General features: G+C 35.3%; 1 protein-coding gene across 2 annotated transcripts in view; it reads right to left on the bottom strand.

Annotated features, from left to right (window-relative positions):
• LOC116892758 (vomeronasal type-2 receptor 116-like) overlaps nucleotides 1-22,389 on the bottom strand; it is a 39,169-nt gene extending 16,780 nt beyond the window's left edge. The window contains exons 1-5 of one of the 2 annotated variants that reach the window (XM_032894635.1): nucleotides 22,169-22,389; nucleotides 8,358-8,652; nucleotides 7,183-8,009; nucleotides 2,477-2,660; nucleotides 856-979 (exon numbers count right to left, since the gene is read on the bottom strand). In XM_032894635.1, the coding sequence (XP_032750526.1) occupies nucleotides 856-979; nucleotides 2,477-2,660; nucleotides 7,183-8,009; nucleotides 8,358-8,652; nucleotides 22,169-22,389 (1,651 nt within the window). Of the gene's footprint in view, nucleotides 1-855; nucleotides 980-2,476; nucleotides 2,693-7,182; nucleotides 8,010-8,357; nucleotides 8,653-22,168 lie in introns of both variants that reach the window. The other variant, XM_032894636.1, reaches the window with a different exon arrangement.
• Between the last annotated feature and the right edge of the window lie 3,374 nt (nucleotides 22,390-25,763).

The following is a 25,763-nucleotide window of genomic DNA, read 5'->3' as shown; positions in this document are numbered from 1 at the left end:
GAAAATGGTATTTTCTTAATATATAATGTAGATGGACCTATGAATTCATAACACATGAAACAATACACTAGATGTCAGTAAACTTAAGTTAGACAAAATTGTAGCGAAGAAAATGGAGGTATTGGTATTTGTGAAGAAACATACCCAGAAAATTAGATATTGGTGGTTGATACCTAGTTGTAGGAGTGTCTGTTTTCTTTATTAGCTTTCAACACCTACCTTCTTGACTGATAACCTACAAGTGACATACATATACCCAAGAGTAAATGAGTATCACAGACTATATTAAATATGTTAATTACACAATTTTTGGTATATAGGGAAGAGGGTAGTAAATCTATCAGAGGTCTGAGAGTGCTGACTATGATCAAAACACATTCTATGAAATTATCAAACACCTAAACATTTAGAAAAATATGAAATGAAAAATGATTTGGGTAACAATCACTATGAAGATACAACATTTTTTTCATTTTTTAAAATTTTTTTCTTTATTAACTTGAGTAACAACAACATTTTATGAGTTTTAAAAATTATTGATACTCAGTTTGAATAAAATTTTTGAAAATTTGTTAATAGATGTTAAATTAAAAAGTGAAATAGAACGTATAGTGAAGCACTAGGGAATATTTTTCTGTAATAATATGTATCGGAAGTCTATCAAATATGTGAATCATGTATGGTTTTAACGGTTATATTGAACCATTTTAAGGCAATAGACGTGGATTGTGACATAAAATTTCCTAAACAAAGAAAGGAAAATAATCTGACACCGATTTTGATCATTTACATATGCCAGGGTATTTTGGAGTCCTATGGAGAAATTGGAAATGTTTTTGTAACAGCTGTATTTACCTGTCTCATTAGAAATCTCATTGTCTGCACAAGGAGTGCACTTATAGCAGCACACAGCCTTGCCCTCCAGAGTTAATTTCCTGAATCCATGCCCACAACTCTCACTGCACACAGATCGGGGGATCTGAAAAGGATGAAAATAATTATCTAATGCTTAGCATATTATGAAAAATCCAATAATTTCAGTTTTTGAATGGTATGCAATAAATTCCCACATATTATTATAAATATAGAGATTTGTCTAGAAAGGTTATACCTTTGAGAAGGCAAATATGTTTAATGATTGGTTTGAAAATTATCAAAGTGTTAGAGAATTTGAAATCTTAATGAGTTAGGGAATATTTTGAGAAAGTTAGATGATTGGAGATATGATATTTTCTCCAGAATGATACAATCTATGTCCTTTGACTACTGTTGATCACCTTTACTTCCAGCATGGTTGTAAATCTTGAGTGTCAGTTTCATAGAATATAAAATATACATGAAGATAAATATGTGTATTTCTCAAAAGGAATAGAGAGATGAATGTAGATAATTTGAAATGGGTCACCTAAAGCTTTGGTGTCACTAATTATTTGCTTATCTTTAGGAACAAATGTATAGAAAGAAGAACAAAACTGCTGTATTCATTGCTGACTTTATACAACAACATACATTTGAAAATCATGCATTTTGAAATTTAATGAGCTGTATCCTCGAACTATTTCTTAAGTTATTTCAGATGTATATTTATTTGTTGGTGGCAGAGACCTCAGTAACTTAGACACATACATTCCATAGAGTTCTTCTTTTCAAGTGGCCTCCAGAGTAAAGAATAACTGATCATGAATTAAAACTTCTAAGCATGGAAAGACAGTGAACACATGAGTATGAACAGATTTAAGGAATTCTATCACAGCAACTATATGGAATTTAGAATGAAAAATGATCCATGTATGTTAAAGTGTTTGAATATTTATTTTCCTATTGGTGGCCCTATTTGGAAAGTTACTGAAGTTTTAGGAGATACAGATTTGCTTGAGGAATTATGTTCCTGTGGGTGGGAATCATAATCATTTTCTTAGGTCCCATTTTCTCATTTTATTAACTGATAATATGTATGGATAGAAACACTATCTTTCCTATTCCTGTGCCTGTCTGCATGATTACTGTATGCTGTTATAATTCTATCTATGGTAAAATCTTATAGTTCTGGAACCATAAGCAACAACATTATGTTTTCAAAAGGTTGCTTTTTATCACCATGTTTGATTATACAATTGAAAATAACTTTTATATTTTCCATTATATTCAATTCAAATGTGATGTTTTCTTTAGTACATTGAACCATGAATCATTTTAGAAACAGGTGTTTGTTCTTCCCTCATTTCCCTAATTTGTGACAAATGTAGTAAATCTAATCTTCATACACATGAACATTGGAGGAACAAATAACACTCAATAATTTTATTGATCTACATAAAGAAAGATGAAAAGCCAATACCAGTACTAGTTTTGTTGCATGTTATATTGATAATAGAAGATTGATAGGCCTTGAGTAAAAAAATATGCATTATTATACGGAAAAGCAGAATCTTATTACAAACATAAATTCAAAGCATTTAGATAAGACATAACACACCTCTGAAAATTCTTCTGGCCATTGTATTATCTGCTCAGTTAAAGACAACTGGTGGCCCTGGGGAGCATTTGTAGAAAATGATCCTACTTTCACTTTTCTTCCAAGACCATTTGGTAAATTCCAAAGGTTAATAATGTCATATTCTGCATTAAATTTCTGTCTCCAATCTAAACTCCTTTGGTCTCTCACCTCAACATCATACAGGAAAAAGTTAAGCTGAAAAAGATTCACAAATTTGTATTATACTATGCCTAACTGTCAGACAAAAACTCTGTTTTTGAATTTGTCTTATTTTTCTTAATTTCTGATGTGAATATGAACATAAATGGAGCTACCTATAATGCTAAAATAACCCAAGTTGTGGGATGCCATTCTCCATCTGAAAGATCATTCAGCTCTATTGGAAACCCTTGAATCAAGCTCAGATAATAAATCAATGACTTATAACTCATGTAAATGTTAATTATTTGCAACCTACCCAATACTCTTTGTTTACAGAATATCTTCAGAGGACCATTAACTAAAATGAAGATTTGATGTTTAATTCTAAATAAAAGGCATCATTAAAGTAAAAAAAAAAAACCCTGTCTTTATTTTAGTTAAATGTCTACTTTTTATTTCATTTGTAAGAATTTATAAAGAAAACGTTGATTTTTTTACAACTATTACTATAAGAATATTTTACAGCTAGCTATTAATGACATGAACTTGGTGATGACTAAGCACATTTCCTCCTGGTATCTTGCATCCTATCTCTCAAAAACACAAATGGGAAACTCTCATGATCACTACATAAGCTTAGAAACCAAAAATTTCCTGTGATTGTGGACAACATAAATTAAATTTTACAAAATCAAAGTACTTGTCACTTCAAATCTCAACAACAAACATGTGAATCTCTCCTTACCTCTAGGTAACTTTAAGAGCAATTCTCAAATTCATCTGGAAAGGCAAAGAATCCAGAATATCGAAAACAATTCTTAACAATAAAAGAACGGCTGGGAGAATCACCATCCCTGACCTCAAGCTCTATTACAGAGCAATAGAGATAGAAACTGCATGGTATGGATACAGAGACATACAGGTTGATCAACGGAATACAATTGAAGATGCACAAATAAAATCACACACTTACACACACATGATCTTTGAAAAAGAAGCCAAAAAATAAAATGAAAAAAGGATAGCATCTTCAATAAATGATGCTGGTCTAACTGTCTGTCTGTATATAGAAAACTGAAAATAGACATATATTTGTCAACATGCACAAAGCTCAATTCCATGTGGATCAAGGACCTTAACTTAAAACCAGATACACTGAATCTAATAGTAGAGAAAATGAGAAAGAGCCATGAACCCATTGGCACAGGCAAAAATTTCCTGAACAGAACTTCTGTGGGGCAGCCCGCTATGAAAGGTACCTCAATTCCTGGTGGAGATAGTTTGAATCCCTGGAGAGCCTAAAAGGAACAGCAAGCACATTTCAAGTCTCCCAGGAAATCAAGGCCTCACTAGCTGCAGTCACCCCACGCACCCCTATAGAGAAGTTTGAGACAGAGCAGTCAAGTAGGGCAATGCCCAAGCCCCTCCTCCACAGGTGAGGACTGACCACAGGTCAGTAGGCTCCAAGACAGATCAGTCATAGAAACAAGACCACACCCCCAAATATGTAGATGTGGTCTTCCCAAGCTCTCAGGCCAAACTATTAGGAAGTACCTGCTGTGAGACACTGACCCATCCAAAAACTGTATTTAGGAATTGTGTTCAGGATTAAAAGTATGCAGAAATTATTCCATCGTCTGAGAACTTCTGTCATGAGAGCTCTAACACTGCTGCTTGGACAAGAGATCTCCTCTCCTGAAATCTCTGCCAGAAGCTTCACTGCACCCCTGGATGGCTAGTCAGTCTCCTGCTGGCTCAGGGCAGTCTAGCAACCAAAGCAGTGGCAGCAGCGCAGCGGCGGCAGCGGCGGCAGCAGCAGCAGCAGCAGCAGCAGCAGCAGCAGCAGCAGCAGCAGCGGGACATAGCCCCCCATCCCTACCTGAGTTCTCTCCTCCTCACCTGAACCTAGCCAGGACAGAGATCTCCGTGGAAAGCCCCAGGCACCAGAGCCTCACAAACTCCAATAGCTCATGCTCTAAGATCAAGAATTGATAAATGGGACCTCATGAAACTGGAAAGCTTCTGTAAGGCAAAGGACATAGTCAACAAGACAAATTGACATCCTACAGATTAGGAAAAAAAAATCTTCACTAACTACACATCTGATAGAGTGCTAATATCCAAAATATATATTTAAAAAAAAAAACTCAAGAAGCTTACCACCAAAAAACCAAACAACCCAATCAAAAAATGGGTATAGAACTAAACCTAGAATACACAATAAATGGATCTCAAATGGCTGAGAAGCATGTAAAAAAAAAGTTCATAGTCCTTGGTGATCAGAGAAATGCAAATCAAAATGATCCCGAGATTCCATCTTATACCAATCAGAATGGGTAAGATCAAAGTTTAGAACAGAGGCTGAAGGAACGCCCATTCAGAGCCTGCCCCCACACGTGGCCCATACATATACAGCCACCAAACTAGATAAGATGCATGAAGCAAAGAAGTGTTGGCCAACAGGAACTGGATGTAGATCATCCTGAGAGACACAGCCAGAATATGGCAAAGACATAGGCGAATGCCAGTAGCAAACCACTGAACTGAGAATGAGACCCCCATTGAAGGAATCAGAGAAAGAACTGGAAGAGCTTGAAGGGGCTTGAGACCCCCATATGAACAACAATGCCAACCAACCAGAGCTTCCAGGGACTAAGTCACTACCCAAAGACTGTACATGGACTGACCTTGGGCTCCAACTGCATAGGTAGCAATGAATAGCCTAGTAAGGGCACCAGTGGAAGGGGAAGCCCTTGGTCCTGCCAAGACTGAACTCCCAGTGAATGGGATTGTTGGGGGGAGGGCAGTAGTGACGGGAGGATGGGGAGGGGAACACCAATATAGAAGGAGAAGGGAAGGGGTTAGGGGGATGTTTGCCTGGAAATCGGAAGAGGTAATAACAATTGAAATGTGAATAAGAAATACCCAATTTAATAAAGATGGAGAAAAAGAAAAAAGAAAAAAAAAAAACCTCAGGTGACAACACATGTTAGTGAGGAAGTAGAGAAAGAGGAACACTTCTCCATTGCTGGTGAGATTGCAAACTGTTACAACCACTCTGTAAATCAATTTGGAGGTTCCTCAGAAAATTGGAAATAGGCCAACTTAAAGACCCAGAAATACCACTCTTGGGAATATACCCCAAAGATGCCCCACCATGCCACAGGGACACAAGTTCTACTATGTTCATAGCAACATTATTTGTGATACCCAGAAACTGGAACCAAACCAGATGTCCCACAACAGAAGAATAGATACAGAAACATGGTTCATTTACACAATGGAATACCAATCAGCTATTAAGAACAAGGACATCCTGAGTTTTGAAGACAAGTGGAGGGAACTAGAAAATGTTATTCTGAGTGAAGTAACTCAAACCCAAAGGAACATGCATGGTATGTTCTCACTAATAAGTGGTTATTAGCCACACACACTCAAAGGTACAAAATACCCAAGATATAGTCCACAGAATCCAAAAAGGTCAACAAGCTGAAGGACCCAAGTAAGTACTCCTCATTTAGCCTTGGGAGTGAGAAGAAAGCAACCACAAGGGGGGAGGGAGGGAAAGACTTGGGAGGGAAGGAGGATAGGGGTTGGGGGAGAGGGGAAGATGATCTGGCATTAGGTGAGGGAAAAGTACTGAAACCCTGAGGGGCAGCAGAAAGAATGGAAACAGGCAAACTCAAGAGGAAGGAGGTTTGGAGGACCTTCTAGAATGTACCAGAGACCTGAGAAGTGAGAGACTCTCAGGACTCAAAGGGGGGGGCACGACATGAAAGGCTCTACAGTCAGAAAAGGGAACGTATTGAATACACAGCCATCAGAAACATATCATAATGCTTCCTGGCTGAAAGAAATGCAAGGATGGAAATGGAGAAGAGTCTGGAGAAAAGAAGATCCAGGGACCCACCAGGACATGATACCATTACTGAAGCTATGGAGCATTCACAAAAAGATACCTACCATAACTGTACTCCAAAAGACCCAACAAGCAACTGGAAGAGTCAGATGCAGATCTGTGCACCCAACCAATGAACAAAAGCTGCTGATCCCTCTGTTTGAGTTAGCGAAAAGCTGGGGGAAGCTGGGGAGGGCAAACCAGTAGGAGGACCAGCACTCTCAATTATCCTGGACCACTGAGATCTCTTAGACACTGGATCACCAACCAGGCAAAATACACCAACTGAGATGAGGCCTCTAACACATATACAGCAGAGGACTCCTGGTTCTGGATTCAGTCAGAGAAGGTACATCTAACCCTCAAGAGACTGGAGGCCCCCAGAAGTTTGGAGGTCTGGTGGGTGGGTGGGGTGGGCACATCCTTGTGGAGACTGGGGTGTGTGGGGAATACAGGGGTTGGGAAAGAGTTATGGGATGTGGAACTCTTGGGGGGTGGACTGGGAGGTGAATAAAATCTGGGTTGTAAAAATAATTAAAATGAATAAATTAATTAAAAAAGAAAGAAACACAAAATTTCTTGTAATTTTGGACAAACTAAACTAAATTTTACAATACCAAATTAAATGTTATAGCAAATCTCATACATCAGAATGCTGACATTACAATATAGTAGAAAGGATATTACCTGCCAGGGGAAAAACATGATTTCTTCCCCATTTTCATATGGTTGCATTTGTACTTGCTGAAGCCTCATCTCATGGAGACTGTGAGCCACAGCATACACAGCATTGTATATGCTGATGCTCTCATCACTCATGGACACATCAAATATGTGACGAGGTAATATGTCCAAAGATGCATTGAATTGACAGTTGTTCAAAAGTTGACAATCAATATCGGAAAATGGGCACTTGAAAAACAAATACCAAAATTTAGGAAGATAAATATCTTCTGGGTATTTGTATGGATTAACTGTTTGAACAAAATTAGTAAACTCAATTCTTTCTGTATAATGGTGTGTAAAAATGAGGCTCCCATGGAATGAGTCTAACATGAAATAATCAGCAATAACATGGGGTTCAATGTTCATGACCCAGACTTTCCATGTCAATATCCTTTGCCCAATATTTCTCATTAGACCTTCTAGAGAATCAATGTCACCATAAATAATTATGACATTTGTCTCATCCATATTTTTCCAGAATTTGTTAAAATGTGACATCCAAGTGGCAGGGATCATTTTCACAAAAGCTATGCAGACTCCTTTTCTCTCCATCTCATTTCTGAAATCTGAGAGAATTGTATTGCCTTTGTGGTCATCTGGGAGAATGAGACCAACCCAGGACCACCTAAAATGAACCAACAAAGACACAATGCTGAGTGAAAGAGATGAGGCCATGGGGGCCATCTGGTAGAGAGAAGAATACTGATTTCGGTCACTCAAAATATGATCATAAGGGCCAAAGGAAAGCTGAAAGAAATTGAGAAAGAAGAGGAAAAATATTGATATCAAACAATATTTCATTCCCTAATCAAAAGATGAGAATAGCAAAAAGATATTTTCCCTAATTTTAAAGAAGATTGTACTTCCAGAATTTTACAAAAAGTTTTGGCTACCCTGATAGTTTCAAGTACCTACCTACCTTCATTTCACCATATGTTCTCCTGCAAGCAAGAAAAATGTGAGTTGATCTTGATGTGTTTGAGTATTTGCTTTGATGTTTGAATAATTCAAGTATCTCTTTTTTAATTTTAAAGACACATATAATATCAACAAAGCACTCCCAATTCCCAGTTGCTAAACTCCATGTTTTCTCACCTGGGGAAATTTAAACAGTTGAAATAATGTGCCCATTTGGGCAGATGTAGTCCACGATGTTCCTGTGAGTGCAGCAGTCAAATGCTTTTTTCCACATTTGTAATTAGGTAAAATATATTTCTCTCTATGTGCTGTGAGCCAAATACAGGCATTCATAAGTGTGTCCTTCTCAGTGAATCTGACATTGTAGAAATCAAATCCAAGAGATATATTGGATAAAAGATTGGGGTTTTCATTGATCTCTTCAATGGCAAATATCAGAGCCAGAATATACTGGTAGTTTTTAAAATTATACCTGTGTAAATGGCATAAAATGTACAAAAGACATGTTACCTTTACCTCACATGCCTGTATATTTGTAGTTATCTGCAAATTTTGTAGTTATTTATTTTCTATGAAATACATAGTTTAATTTCTTCACCATGAGTATTTGGAACTAGATTGGATAAATGTATTACAGTTAGGAAAGATAATTTAGCATTACCATTCTCTAATTGCACTTGTACAAAGCATACTTTATCTTTTAGAAGCAGGTCTAATAAAAACTGTCTACAAATTAGGAATCATTTTCATTCATAATAGGAGATCTGCTAGGACATAATAGGAGTTCTTGGATTTCTGGTGGTTCAACAGAAAATTGAAATAGTTCTATATGAAGTCCCAGTTATAACACTCCCAGGCATATATTTAAAAGGTGTACCACAATATGATAAGGACACATACTTCACTATGTTCATAACAGCCTTATTTGTAGTAGCTAGAAAATTGAAGCAGCCAGATTCCCTTAACCAAAGAATGAATATAAAAAATGTGGGTCATTTACACAATGAAATACTATTCAGCAAGAGCATCATGAATTTTGCAGGCAAGTGGATTGTACTAGAAAATATCATCTTGAGTGAGGTAACCCAGACTCAAAAGAACATTCATGATATGTACTAACAAGTGGATATTAACCTAAAATACAGGAAAGCCCATGATAAACCCCACTGACCATGAGAATTTAAACAGCAAATAATGCTCAAATGAGGATGCTTCAAACCTACATAGGAGGAAGGAACAAAATAATCATAGGAGACAGAATAAGGGATGAACATGGTGGTTGATGAGGGGGGTGGTGAGTACGATTAGGTAAGCATGGAAATAAAAGAGAAGCCCAGAAGGCCAGGAGAATGAATGGAAATGGGCTCTTGCAGGTGTTCAGGAGTGTTGCAAAAATACTACTAATGATGCTATGTTAAGCTTACAGTCAGGAGCCTGGCATGGCTACCTTCTGAGATACTTGACCAGCAGCTGACTGAGACAGATGCAGATGTAGCCAAGCACTTGTCTGAGGTAATGACCCTTATGGAAGATTTTGGGGAACAATTGAAGGAACTGAAGCAGCTGACAACTCAGTAGGAATACTAATATTGTTAACCAACATGGATTCCTAGGAGCTGCCAGAGACTAAAACACAAGCTAAAGAACATACATGAGATCCTTGGCACGTATGTACTAGAGAACTGCCTTATGTGGCCTAACCCTGTAGAGAATTGAGGCTCCAGGGAGGGGGGGATTCCAGGGGATACCTCTCTGAGGCAAAGTGTTGCAACATGAAGGAAAGAACTGTGTGAAGGGAGATGAGGAGGGGACATTTGGGATTTAAAAACATAAAATAATTTTTAAAAAATTTTAAAAAAGTTTGAAGAAGAGCAGTGGAAAGATGCTAATAATCAGAGGTTGTGAATAATGTCAGGGAAAAACATGATTTCTCAATATGACAGGAGCATTATACTTATAATCTCAGAGAAAACAAAACAACCTGCTATGATCTGGGTATGCTCTAATGATACAAAACACCAGCATGAAGAATGGAGGTAGACACAAAATCAAACCCCTGACTGAGAAGTATTATATTTAGTTAGAGACTGCTGCTGTAAAGAGACATAATATTCATGGTTGTTCTCATAAAGGAAAACACTTAATTGAAGGCTAGCTCATGATTTTAGAGATTTAACGTACATTGTCATGGTAGGATGCATAGAAGTATACAGAAAGAAAAGTAATTCAACATGGACCTGAGATGTATATTTCTTAACCAATGCCACCAAAATGGGAATCTGAGAGACATTGGCGAGACCTGAGTTTTCTAGACCTTTAAACCTGCAAACACAATGACAGATTTCCTCTAGTATATCCACACCTACATCAACAAGGCCACACCTACTAATAGTGACTCTTTATGGGCAAGACTTTTAAACACAATACTCTATTGGGGTCCTTCCTGTCCAAACCACTGCATTCAATTCCTTGCCTCTCATATGCTTGTAGTGATACAGAATTCAAAGTAAATTTAGTCCAACTTAAAAAGTTCCCATGGTCTAAAACACCCTCAAATTTATTTAAAATCCAATGATTGAAGTTTTTTCTGAGATTCATGCAATTTCTTATATATAATTCCTGATAAAATCAAATTACAAAAGTAGATCACTTACTTCCAATGTAGAATGGCACACAGTATACATTACCATTACAAATTAGAAGAAAGAGAAGATAGCAAGAAATAACAGATCAAAAAATTGAAAAACAAACAAAAAACAAAAACAAAAACAAGCTGAGTTATCTCTAAACTCTGCATCATCATGGTATTGGGGCCATCTAGGAGATGCTACAGGCTAGCAGATGATCTTTCAGACATCTCTCATTATGGAGCAACAATGGATCAGCTCTTTCAGGGGATGCCTGAATGACAAATCTCAGTATTGGATTTCTGCAATAGATAGGACTTTCCTTTCTTTAAAAATTAATTATATGATCCCTGGGTACTAGCCCATTGTACAGGGCGGGCCTATCTTCTACAGATCAATGAATTTGCACTCTCTTGTAGTCATGTTATATGATGATTTTTTTTAATTTTTACTAATTCTATAAGAATTCCTAAAATTATACTGGTAAATATTCAGCCCTTTGTAATTATGATTTCATATCAGAGGTCCCTCTGATATGAAACCTGCAATTGGAACTCTACCAAACTTCACATTTCAGGAGTAAATTGCTTCTGATACAGACAGCAGGCATTTACAACATAGTAATACATTTGTTTAGGCTGTAAAACAACTAAATAAGGCTGTGAACTGAGAATGAAGGATTTATTGTAGGTGCAAGGACAGAAGATAAAATATTGACAGGGCTTATCTATGCAAAACTTCCATGTTAACTTAGACATAAGAATTATGTATTTATATTCTCAATGGAGCTGTGGTGCTAGTGAGAGATAATGAATGTCTACTTAGATATCTAACCTTAATGGAAGCACATGTAAAGTCTGTCTTGTAAACTTCTTATTAAATTTATAATTTGAATTTATGTTTAAACTTGTAGTAAAATTTTGAAATAAATAAGATGTTAGCATGTATTCTGAGAAAATGTACAAGAACTGAGAATAACAAGAATAAATTAGCAAAAGTCTCATAGGTTCCCCCCTCCCTTACTTTTTCCTAGAAATCATGATTAGACTCTCATTTCAAAGTGTCTTTTATTTTTTCATGTGAATGGCTTTCTCTAGCTGATAAGGAGTTAAACAAACTCCTAACCTTGGGGCACTGGATGCAGATGAAATGTGGGAAAAGAACAAAGGACTGTTTTACTTAATCCCCCGCTGTTTAGCAACAGGGCAAGCTAGGTGCTTTGAATCTCAAAATAATCAAAAAAGATTTTAGATTTTTAGAAGCAGTTTTAGCACCCAGTATAGTTGGTGCACTTAAAGGCCAGGGATCATCTGTTTTCTGACCTAAGTCCAATACTGTGTACCACTTTAGCCCATTATAGACCAGACAGTCTCCCAGCAGGATGACAACATGCTTCTCAGGTCACTAATTCATTTCATTTTTGTTGACTACAAAACACAGCTTTCTCTTGGGCTCTATTCCATTTTGGCAATGCTCCTTGGCAAGCAGGCCAGAAATCTATCACGTTAAACATTATGGTATTTCCAAGGCAATTCAGGGTTGTCCTTTAGAACTTAACATAATGGCTTCTTTGAGTCTCCATTCATGGCCATCCCTGTTATACTCCTGAATTTAAAAATTTTTTCTGAGCCACAAAAAGAAGAAAGAAGGAAAAAGAAAAAATACCATAATCTATTCCTTCTATCCCTTGACTCTAATTTCAGGACCATATTGCTTAAAATGTCAAGTTCTGCTACATGATAGGTTTGGAGCATTCCCCATGTGTTCAATTAAATCTTGACCAACATTAATTTTATTGTTTTGTTCTGTTTTTGTTGTTGTTGTTGTTTTTTTTACTGAAGTTTTTTTTTCTGACTACATTTGTATATCCTGAACCTCAATCTGTATTCCAGGAAGTCCCTAACCTGAGAGATGCAAAAGCAGGAATTAAAGGTATAAACCAAAATATCAAGTTTTCCTTTAATCCATTTATACAAGCTTAACTAGGTAGAATCTTGCCCTGAGGTCCCCACTTTATTCCATTTAACACAGTGTTTTCAGTTAATCACTTTATTTATTTGAACATAGGATTTAGCTGCATTCCACTTCTTAGATCTGTACATTTTGTGATTTTCTTCCTTAACTTTCTATTTTTCATTTTAAATCTTCATAAGAGTGAACATTAATAAACAGACAACAGAGTCAGTACTAGACCATGTTTAGATTTCTTCCAGCAAAAGAGATTAATTTATAAATATTCACTTTAGGGTCAGGCAGATTCTTTTGGTTTACGACTAAGAAGTGGCAACATTCATCGACAAAATATCACAAGAACAGTCTCTTAGAAACATATTAACATTAGTCTCCTCTGAAACCAGTTGATGCAGGAATTCCAAGGTCAAGTCACACTCAACACCACTTTTTTAAATTTAATTTTAGAATGGTTCATTAATCAACACTTCAAGCATTTAAATGTTTTCCTAAGCCAAATTCAACGTCAATATATCTCTAAACAAACAAACAAACAAACACATAAACAAATGAAACATTACTTATCATAACAATAACCCCATCCCTGCATCTCTGGCAACAATTTCTATAATAGTTTTGTTTTAGTGTTGTGAAGAGAGATGATGACCATAGGAACTCTTTTGTATGCGAAGATTTAATTGGGGCTGTCTTATAGTTTGAGAAGTTTTATCCAATTTATTTTGGTGGGAAACATGGTAGTGTCAAAGCAGACATGATCTTAGCAAAGGAGATGAGAGGTCTACATTTCATCCACAAGCAGCAGAAATGAAGACCATGGACAGAGTTTTGTTTTATAGACCTGTAAACCACACTAAGGTCTATTAAGAGGCTTCTTTCAGGAAGACCATATCTACTCAAACAAGGCCAAACCTCCTAATATCCCTTTTCACTATGGGCCAAGCATTCAAACACACAAGTCTACAGTAGCCATTTCTACTCGAAGCTGAAAAATATTCCAACTTGATAACTTCTTTAAGAAGAGTCAACTTTCTTCAATAATCTGATCTATGGTAAGCAAATCATATTCTCAAATTGTACCAACTCAACAGTATTTGCAAACCAGAAAAGTGTGCTTGAATGAAGAGAACAGTATTAAAATTGCATGGGTAGAAAGATAAGGGCACAGAGGGTAGATTTAGGACTAAAATGAAACTATGGAGAATATGAAAAATATGTTGATTTGCTTATAGATATAAATTATTACGGTTAAGATTTTCTCTTTTTTTCAGGTATAAGGAATCTTTTCTGTGGGATATTTTTATTTACATTTCAAATGTTTTTCTCTTTCCCAGTTTCCTATCCATATACCCCCTATCCTTATTTTCCTAGATAGATACCCAGTATCAAAGTTAAATCAGGATCAGATAAACCAGCCAAATAGTTCCATACCTCCTAAAAATATAGAAGCAATTATTAAAAGTCTTCCAATAAAAAAAGCCCAGAACCAGATGGATTTAGTGCAGAATTCTATCAGAACTTCATAGAAGAACTCATAGCAATGCTGTACAAACTATTCCACAAAATAGAAACAGAAGGAGCACTACCCAATTCCTTCTATGAAGCCACATTACACATATACCTGAACTACACAAAGACCCAACAATGAAAAAGAACTTCAGACCAATTTCCAATATGAATATCAAGACAAAAATACTCAATGAATTTCTCAAAAACTGAATCCAAGAATACATCAAAATGATCATGCATTATGATCAAGTGGGCTTCATTGCAGGGATGCAGGGATGGTTCAATAAAGGAAATCCATTAAAGTAATCCGCTATGCAAACAAACTCAATAGAAAAAAAAACATGATCCTCTCATTAGATGCTGAGAAAGCATTCGACATAACTCAACACCAATTCATGATAAATGTCTTGGAAAGATCAGGTATTCAAGGCTCATACCTAAGTGTAATAAAGGCAATATATAGCAAACCAGTAACAAACATAAAAAAATGGAGAATAACTGGAATCAATCTCACTAATATCAGGGACTAGACAAGGCTGCTCAGTCTCTCCCTATTTTTAACATAGTACTCAAAGTCAGAGCCAGAGCAATCAGACAAGGGAAGGAGGTCAAAGAAATACAAATTGCAAAGGAAGAAGTCAAAATATCACTATTTGCAGATTATATAATAGTATACTTAAGTGACTCCAAAATTTCCACCAGAAAACTACTAAGCCTGATAAAAACTTTAGCAAAATGGCTGGGTATAAAATTAAATCAGTAGCCTTCCTCTACTCAAAGGAAAAACAGTCTGAGAAAGAAATTAGGGAAATGATACCTTTCACAATAGTCACAAATAACATAAAATATTTCACTGTGATTCTAACCAAACAAGTGAAAGATCTGTATGACAAGAACTTCAAGTTTATGAAGAAAGAAATCCTAGAAGATCTCCAAAGATGGAAAGACCTCACATGCTCATGGATTGGCAGGATTAATATAGTAAAAATGACCATTTTAGCAAAAGCAATCTACAGATTCAATGCAGTCTCAATCAAATTTCAAACTTAATTCTTCACAGAATTAGAAAGAGCAATTTGTAAATTCATTTGGAATAACAAAAAACCTAGGAAAGCGAAAACTATATTCAACAATAAAAGAACTTCTGGGGGAATCAGCAACCCAGACCTCATGCAGTCTTACAGAGCAATTGTGATAAAAACTGAATGGTATTGGTACAGAGACAGGCAGATAGAGCAGTGGAATAGAATTGAAGACCAAGAAATGTACCCACCCACCTATAGTCACTTGATCTTTAACAAAGGAAGTAAAACCATCCAATGGAAAAAAGATAGCAATTTCAACAAATGGCACTGGTTCAACTGGAGGTCAGCACGTTAGGAGAATGCAAACAGATCCATTCTTATCACCTTGTACAAAGCTCAAGTCCCAGTGGATCAAGAACCTCCACATAAAACCAAATATACTTAACCTAATAGAAAGTAATTGGGGAAGACCCTCAAACACATGGGCACTGGAAAAAATTTCCTGTGCCAAACACCAATGGCTTATGACCTAAAATTAACAAGCAATAATTGGAAGCTCATAAAATTGAAAAACGTCTGTTAGTCAAAGGACACTGTCAATAAGACAAAATACCAACCAACATATTGGTAATAGATCTTTACAAATTCTACATCCAATAGAGGGCTAATATCCAATACATACAAAGAAGTCAAGAAGTTAGACTCCAGAGAATCAAATTATCCTATTAAAAATGCAGTACAAAGCTAAACAAATACTTTTTAACGAGGACTATTGGATGGGCAAGAAGCACATAAAGAAATGTTCAAAACCTTTAGTCACCAGGGAAATGCAAATCAAAACAACCCTGAGATTCCACCTAATATCAGGCATAATGCATAAGACCAAAAACTCAGATGACAGCATATGCTAGTGAGGTGTGGAGAATAAGGAACACTCATCCATTGTTAATGTGATTGCAAACTGGTACAACCACTTTGGAAATCTGTCTGTTAGTTCTTTAGAAAATTAGACAGTACTACCTGAGGACCCAGCTATAACACTCCTGGGAATATACCCAAAAGATGCTCAAACATATAACAAGGATATGTGCTACATTATGTTCATAGAATCCTTACTTATAATAGCCAGAAGCTAGAAGCAACTCAGAAGACCCTCAATGGATGATTGGATACAGAAAATGTTTTACAGTTACACATTGGAATACTACTCAGCTATTAAAAAGAATGACTTCATGAAATTAATAGGTAAATAGATAGACCTGGAAAATACTATCCTGTGTGTGGTAATCCAGTCAGCAAAGAACACACAGGGTATGCACTCTCTGATAAGTGGGTATAGGCCCAAATAACCAGGATACTCTTCACAGATCACATGTAGGTCAAGAAGAAGGAAGACCAAAGTGTGAATGCTTCAGTCCTTCTTAGAAGGTGGAACAAAATACTTAAGGAAGAAAATAAGGAGATAAAATGTGGAAAAGAGACTGAAGGAAAGGTCATGCAGAGACTGCCCTTCTGGGGATCCTTCCCAAATACAAATACCAACCCCAGACACTATCGTGGGTGCCAAGAAGTGTTTACTGATACGAACCTAAATTAGTAGTCTTATGAGAGGCCCTGACAGAGCCTGCCAAATACACTGGCGGATTTTCCCAACCTACCATTGAACGGAGCAGGGCATCACCAATAGAGGAGTTAAAGAAAGCACTGAAGGAACTGATGGGATTTGTAACACCACAGAATGAACAACAATCAACCAGATCCCCCAGAACTCCCTGGGTCAAAACTACCAACCAAATACACACGGAAGGACCCAGGGCTCCAGCCACATATGTTAGAGAGGATAGATTTGGTGGACATCAAAGGAGGAGAGGTCCTTGATCCTGTGAAGTCTCAATGGCCCAGTGTAGGGGAATGCCAATGTAGGGATGTGGAAGTCGGTAGTTGAGTGGAAGAGCACCATCATACAAGCAGTGGGAAGGAGAAAAGTATAAGGGTTTCCAGAGGGGAAACTGGGAAATGGGATAATGAAATGTAAATAATGTAAAACCTATTAAATGTAAATAAATAAAATAATAAAAACTGTTACAAAAGAAAATCAGCACATAAAAATTAAAAATTAAAATTTAAAATATTAAAAAATAACATTGGCCTATGGAAACATATTAAATAGAATGGTTAATTGTGAGAAAATGATACATGATTATTTCCCATACATATATATATATGTATATATATGTATATATATATACACATTTAAAGATACCAATGATTTTTGAAAATTCTGCACATGTATATAATTGAGTAACATTCACTATTTTGTACTTTATACTACCGAAATCAGAGGAGCAAAATCTCTCCAAAAATAGTGCAATGACAAGCTCAAACTTTAATAAAACACATTCTATTTTGTCTTTGCATAACCAGTTTTCAAAGCACTTTGTATGTAAAAAATGTTTGTAATGAAAATTCTTTTTTTTACTTCTTTTTCTCAAAGTATAGTAAAATTGCATTAATTTGCCCATTTCTTTGCTCCATTAAAAACCTTTTTTATTTTTAAATTCACTGAATTTTTTGATTTCACTGGAGGACTCAACTCTATTGACACCCCACACACACACCCACATACCCACACACCCACACACACTTGTAGGTAACTAAGAAATGCTATGAAATAGTATTCCCAAGATATACTATTCTTCTATAAGCATACACCAATTTCTTATTTCATACCAAGCATCCAACCCTGAAAGTATACGTGCAAATGAAATTATACAGACTAAAAAGGTTTTTAAACACTAAACAATTTCACTAGACTTTTTTCTGAAAAATCTAAAGATGAGTAAACTTTCAACGTTAGTAACTCCCTATTAGAAAATTAAAGTTATAATGATAAAAGCCATGGGGAGTGGTTAACAGCATGGGAGCCTGTCACATATTATTCAAGCAGAGATGTGATGGAAAAATGTGAGTTAAATAAAATAGAGCAATTCTCAGGATCATAAATAGACTCTCATTCAGGACAAATTTTTAAGTAAGACCAAGGAAAAAGTAATAGAATATTTGTGCTAAGAATGGTAGGCACACTCAATAAAAGACAAAACTATGATAGGAACAAAACTATTGTACTCTGATTATTTATCACTCCTTACCACAGAGAATTTGAGTTTTGTGTCTCAATTACTGAATGGAAATTCATTTTTATTAATATATATAAAGTGCCGTACATTTTTGAATGTATATAATTGTTGAGGTTTCAACTCTTTGAATATGTCAAGAAATAAGAGATTTAGTAAATTTAAATGTAATGTTCTGAATGCTCAGAAAAAGTAAATTACTGGGAATTGTTAAAACTGTGTGAAGAATTATAATGACTGCACAATATACAGACAAAACACTTGGAAACATTAGAAACCAAAAAATCCTTTTAATACATTTTTGCAGCATAAATTTTTCACCAAATACTTAGAAAATATCACTCTTTGTTTATTACTGCAATTGCAATAAAATAAGATGAATTATTACATAATTCAATTTTTACATATATTTTGGCTTAGATTAGGTTTTACAAGTCTACAAATCTACAAAGATCTGATATGTTAGTGGATGTTTTCATTTGATGCACACATATATCTCTATAAGATGAATGGTAAAATAATCCTTCCAGTGTTGACAAATAAGGGCCATCAGTACTTATCTCAGGGAGATCTCGCAGAGTACACTTACACCATAAAGGTTAGTGTATAACTTATAAGAGGCTTGTGCTTGTAATTCTGGCTTTGTTGAAACATACTTCTGCTGATCACACATTCCTTAGGGAAAAAAAAACACTATGGAAAAAGGTATCTAATAAAGAAAACCTGGGTGCCAATGAAAAGCACAAACTGGACCAGAATGAAAGCAAGTGGCTAAAACATCAGAGACACCAAAAATGGACATTATAGTCAATATAAATTAAATGCCATGGAGGAAATGACTGAACACTCAAATCCAGTTTTCTTTGATGTTTGAAAAACCACATAACTGAAACACAGATTTATAGTATAGTTAAGATTGGAGCCATATTCCTTGCAAAAATGGATAAGGTAAAACATAGTAGAACTAATTCAAGATGGCATTGTCTACATTGGAAATTCTGAAAAAATTTGCAATGGAAATTATATGGGTTTTTCAATCTGGTATAATTGTAATCCACATTTGTTTAACTGTATATATTTTTGTTTTTAAATGTTTCTGCAATTGAAAATAGTAATAAAGTTGTATTATTTTCAGGGACTGAATATAGATAATTTCTAATCAAAGGAGAACCTTCATGTACTTTGAACAATAAGTATAAAATGTGAAATATGTGTAGAAACACATGACACTGTAAAATATTTTAAAATAACCTATCAACATAGATGTTTATCTATTACTATGGTGAATTGCTCATAATGGTACATAAACTTAAAGAAATAATAAAGTCTATTTAAATCTGAATTGTCAAGGAGTGTATTCTTACAATATATTGGTTTTGTTATTTTTTTCTTTCTTTTCTGAGCTGAGGACCGAACCCAGAGCCTTGTACATTCTAGGTAAGTGCTCTACCACTTAGCTAAATCCCCAACCCTGATACATCGGTTTTTCTCAAGCAACGTACATAAGATATGATTATATAGTTGATGAAATCCACTTTGAAGTATAAATTTAAACACATATTTTAATTGATGTGAATGAAGTTACCTCACCCTCCTAAACATCCAAGGAAATTCTCAAATTGATTTGGAATTATACTAGATGGATCAATGAAAGTATTCAATATATTGGTCAAAAAATGTCCTAACCAGTGTAGGATCATTCTGTTGGTTCAGAGATCCTGAATTTGATCTTAGCACACTCACTGTAGAATGGGATTATTTATTTTAACAGTTTTATTTTCACATGAAAATGTGAGTTTCATCAAAAGTATGTGGATACACAAATAATGGAATGTGATAACAAGTGTGAAAATACTCTCCCATGAATATGTCAATGGTAAAAGCCACTTTTCTCTCAAAATTTATTACATATTATTCATGAACACTCTACAAAACAAAAATGCTCACTATTCACCTATTATATTATGATAGACTAAAGAAAAATATTATTTATGTAAACTTAATAACTAAAAGGAATGCATTTAAGCTCAGAAATCCAGTAAGGAATACGAATTGAAGAGAATAAAAAATATTCATACCTTGAAATGCATAGAAAATTCCAATCAGGTAAATAAAGGATTAATGAAAAGGATAAAAAGATTCTCATTTTTGTGGAATATATGCCTTTTGTGTCCAATGCTATATTAGAAAATTGCATGTAATGAATGAGTTTTGTAAGATAATTCTGTTGATACTGTTTAATAAAATCCATTATATTTCTGTCACAAATTTAGTTTGTTTGTTTTTTTTTTCTGAATCTATGACCCCATAAACATTTTTGACTGGAAAAATTTCCTCTTGTTAATAGTGAACTAGTTGGACACTAATGCTCACATAACTGAAAATATAATCTTTTCAGAAAAGGGCTTGATGTTGCACAATATAATGTCAAGCATATACCAATGTACAGTAGTGCATGAATACTTGATATAAAGAGCAGAAGAAAAATGAACTCATACAGAGCATTTATTATGATAGAGTAGAAAAGGCCTCACTCAACATCCAAACTTGCCACATCTGTTATTCATATAAGAAAACTATGATGTTATTTTAGAAATATTATTGCTATAAAAAATTAGAATAACTGAAGTTTATCCAAATAGTAAATCTTAGATAGCCATAAATGCTGTTACAAATTTTCAAAATAAATCTGTCAAAATAATAAAATATTCAATTCACTTTTAAATCTTAACATTTTTCTCCTCCACTATCTTTGATTTAATTACTTCATAACTAAGTTTTGACAAAATATATAGCATTGTCAAGCACATGTATTTCATTTGGTCATTTACCATTTGATGACACCCAACACATTTCTTGCTATGCTTATAGAGACTTACAAGTGTTATTACTCTATTTAGGGCCTTACTTCCTGGATCAGTACAAATAAAATAAGGACTTCTTAAGATAGGAATTTCTAATTAGGATAAACACTTCTCATTTCCTTCATGCACTAATATTTCTATCTAATTCATTCAGACTTGTCTGACACTATCCATTAATCTGGAATATATCACACAAGCTAAGAAATATCCCAAGGATAATACCCTTATAGTAACTATGTTTTGGGGAACTCATCCATAAAAATGGGAACAGATAATTGAAACTAATGGAAGATAAATGTAAATAAAGTAAAGGTGAGAAGAAAAATTAAATTAGTAAACAAACATTTATAACAAAACTTGAGATAAGTTAAATATCTGTGGAGAACAGAAGTATTTACAACTGTGTGACTACCTAAGTCTGGAATCAACTGCATATAATAAAAGACAACCTCTTCACTTAAATATTACAATAACAATGGCAACTTATTGTATTCAGGGATATCATCTAATATCACAAGTACAAATCTGGAGTTCAGAAATGCTATGAAAAACAAGGTCAGATTTAGATTAAATCATGTTTCCATAAACTCATAAAAATTAAAACTCTTTAGACATTGTGAAATAACAGGAATTAATAGTTAGAGTCACAAATCAACTGAGGAAAGCAAAATGAATAAAGTCAAAATCACTAACTCATTTCACATTTGAAAGAAGAAAAAAACCAAAAAGAAAATAAAATTGAAAAAATTAGAATCTCTAATATAAAAATTGTCACAATAAAAACCCCAAGGATTAAGTTTAATGAGTACACCCACTAAATTATGATAATTCTGAACTCAAAAAATGAAACAGTATACTTACTGTAGGTAATTGTCCACATAATAGTATGGTAGAAATGAATGTGGAATTTTGTTCCCGGTGTAGTAAGTATGAATTGGGAAAAATGCACCAATAACCACATCACCTTTTTGGTGAAAAGCATCAGTGATTTGGTAATAGCATTTACTGATATTAAAGGTTATAAAGGCACAGAAAAAATTAGGAAGGTGTAAGAGCAACTGGATAAAAATCCAAGAGAGCATCCTATTACTACATGGGTTTGCTTGATGCAGATCAAAAAGTATCCAGTAGATATATGTTCAAGTCATAGTTTGTGAGCATGTGAGTTTAAAATTTGTTGATGCGTGAGGCTGTCACACTATTAATTACAAGGTTTTTCTGTTGCTTCCTAGATGACATTTGGTATTTCCAAACTATTTCTTTCTCTTGTCTCTGCATCTGAGGTCCTGTATTTAGGTGAAAAACAACTTGGAAAATGTTTGTTCCTATTCTTCAGTAGCCAAAGGCATTATGATTTCAGCCAGTACTACAAATAGCAAGAGATCAGGGATAAACTCCTCTTGGGATGATTTGGCTAAAAATATGAAGCAAGAAATATTTCATATGAAAAAATATAGGTGTTATACACAGGTTACTTAGCCCAACTGAGTAAAAATGAAAGGGCTTAAAACAAACCATTGTAGGTATAACAATGCAAAATTAATGTATTGTCTTGTGTAGGCCCCATTTGGGGTTTAATAGTAAAAACACAGTGCAAACTGTATAATGTTAGGCTGTTGGCATTTTTGATAGGCCATTTTCTCAACTAGACTTCAAGAACCTGACTCCCTTGACCCCTTGTACCTCCCATGTGGCTCCCCTGCTTACTCTTGGACACTCTTCCTGTTCTCCCATCATTCTATGTTATTTTTTCAGCATTACTGCACTTATTCCATCCTTTGGTTTGCCCTGCCATGGGTACAGCTATTAGTAATTTATCAAAAGCTATACTCTTTTATTTCTACAGATTAAAAAAAAAACTTGTGGGAGAGTTACGTTACAGTAAACGCATCAGCATCTGGGCTATATCATGTGGTGTTGTCTTTTGACAATATGGAGGGTTAAGGGACCACCTCCAGGGAAGATTACTTTTTTTTTATTTTTCTGGCAACCAAACAATCAGATTCATATGTTAAATTCTCAATCCACAATATATCCAAACAATAAACTCACCACCAATTGATAAGGTTATAAACTGCACACCCAGATAAGATAAATTAATCTTAGTGCAAGATCCTATCAGACCTTCATAGAAGACCTTATGCAAACATTGTTCAAACTCTTCCACAAAATAGAAACAGATGGAACACGAACAAATTGTTTCTATGAAACCACAATTACTCTTATACCTAAGCCACACAAAGACACAACAAAGAAAGAGAACTTCAGAACACTTTCCCTTATGAATATTGACACAAAAATACTCAATAAAATTCTTGCAAACTGAATCCAAGAACACATTATCATGTTCAACTAGTCATGATCAACTAGGTTTCATCCCAAGGATGCAGGGATGGTTCAATATATGGAAAACCATCAATGTAATCCACTACATAAACAAACTCAAAGATAAGAACTACATGATCATTTTATTAGGAGCTGAGAAAGCATTTGACAAAATTCAACACCCCTTCATGATAAAAGTCCTGGAAAGAACAGGAATTCAAGGCCCACACCAAAACACAGTAAAAGTCATATACAGCAAACCAGTAGCTAACATTAATCTAAATGAAGAGTAACTTGAAGCAACCCCAATAAAATCAGGGACTACATAAGGCTGCCAACTCTCTCCCTATGTATTAAATATAGTTCTCAAAATCCTAGCCAAAGCAATCAGATGACAAGAGGACATGAAAGGGATAAAATTGGAAAGAAAGAAGTCAAAATATCACTATTTGCTTAAGTGACACCAAAAGTTCCAACAGAGAACTACTAAGCCTGGTAACCAACTTCAGCAATGTGCCTGGGTATAAAATTAACTCAAACAAGTCAGTAGCCTTCCTCTACTCAAAGGATAAACAGGTTGAGAAAGAAATTAGGGAAACTACACCATTCATAATAGTCCCAAATAATATTAAATACCTCGGTGTAACTTTAACCAAGCAAGTGAAAGATCTGTACTATAAGAACTTAAAGTCTCTGAAGAAAGAAATTGAAAATCTCAGAAGATGGAAAGATCTATGCTCATGGATTAGCAGGATTAAGTAAAAATGGCCATTTTACCAATAGCAATATATAGAGTCAATGCAATCCCCATCAAAATTTCAATTCAGTTCTTCATAGAGTTAGAAAGAACAATTTGCAAATTCATTTGGAATAAAAAAATTCAGGGTAGCTAAAACTATTGTGTACAATAAAAGAACATCTGCAGGAATCACTATCCCTGATCTCAAGCAGAATTACATAGCAATAGTGATAAAAAAATTATGGTATTAGTACAGAGACAGGCAGATAGAACAGTGTAATAGAACTGAAGACCCAGAAATGAACCCACACATCTATGGTCACTTGATTTTTGAAAAAGGTGCCAAAACCATCCAATGGACAAAATATAGCATTTTCAACAAATGGTGCTGGTTCAACTAGAGGGCAACATGTAGAAGAATGTAAATTGATTCATTCTTATTGCCCTGTACAAAGATTAAGTCCAAGTGAATTGAGGACCTCCACATCAAACCAGATACAGTCAAACTAATAGAAGAATGAGTGGGGAAGAATCTTGAACACATGGTCACTGAGGAAATTTTCCTGATTGGAACACAAATGGCTTATTCTCTAAGATGAAAAATCGACAAATGGGACCTCAGTTGGAGGATTTACAGAAAGGATTGAAGGAGCTGCAGGGGCTTGGAACTCCATAAGAACAATAGTACCGACCAACCAGACCTCCCAAGGACTAAACCACTACCCAAAGACTACGCATGGACAGACCCATGGCTCCAGCTGTATATGTAGCAGAGGATGGCCTTGTAGGACACCAATGGGAGAATCTCATGCCAAGACTGGATCCCCCAGTGTAAGGGAGTATCATGGTTGGGAGACGGTAAGTGGGGGATGGTTGGGGAGGGGGAATGTCCTTATAGAGGAAGGGGGAGGGTGGACTTATAGACAGGAAACCAGAAAATGGAATAACATTTGAAATGTAAATAAAAATATCCAATAAAAAAAGACAGGGCATAAAGTTTAGGGATGGTTTTGTCATCCCTCAGTCAAAAACTCTGACTCAAAATTGTCCATCTAAAAGAACTGCAGGGGCAGAAATGGAGAAGAGATTGAGGAAAAGAGGTCCAGTGACCAGCCCAAATTGGGACCCAGCTGAAGGGACGGCTCCAAGGCCTGACACTATTACTGATGCTACGGTATGCTTACAGACAGGAACCTAGCATGGCTACTCTCCAAGAGGCCCAACAAGCAGCTGACTAAGACAGATGCAGATACTTACACCCAATCAATGAACAGAAGCTGGGGACCTCTGTGGTTGAATTAGAGAAAGGCTAGAAGAAGCTGAGGAGGAGGCCTACACCATAGGAAGAGGAAGGTCTGCAGTCTCAACTAACCTGCACCCTGGAAATCTCTG

The sequence above is a fragment of the Rattus rattus genome, chromosome 2, assembly GCF_011064425.1.
Source record: "Rattus rattus isolate New Zealand chromosome 2, Rrattus_CSIRO_v1, whole genome shotgun sequence".
Classification (NCBI taxonomy): domain Eukaryota; kingdom Metazoa; phylum Chordata; class Mammalia; order Rodentia; family Muridae; genus Rattus; species Rattus rattus.
The sequence above is the reverse complement of the archived record's forward strand: the minus strand, read 5'-3'. Positions and strand labels throughout refer to the sequence as shown.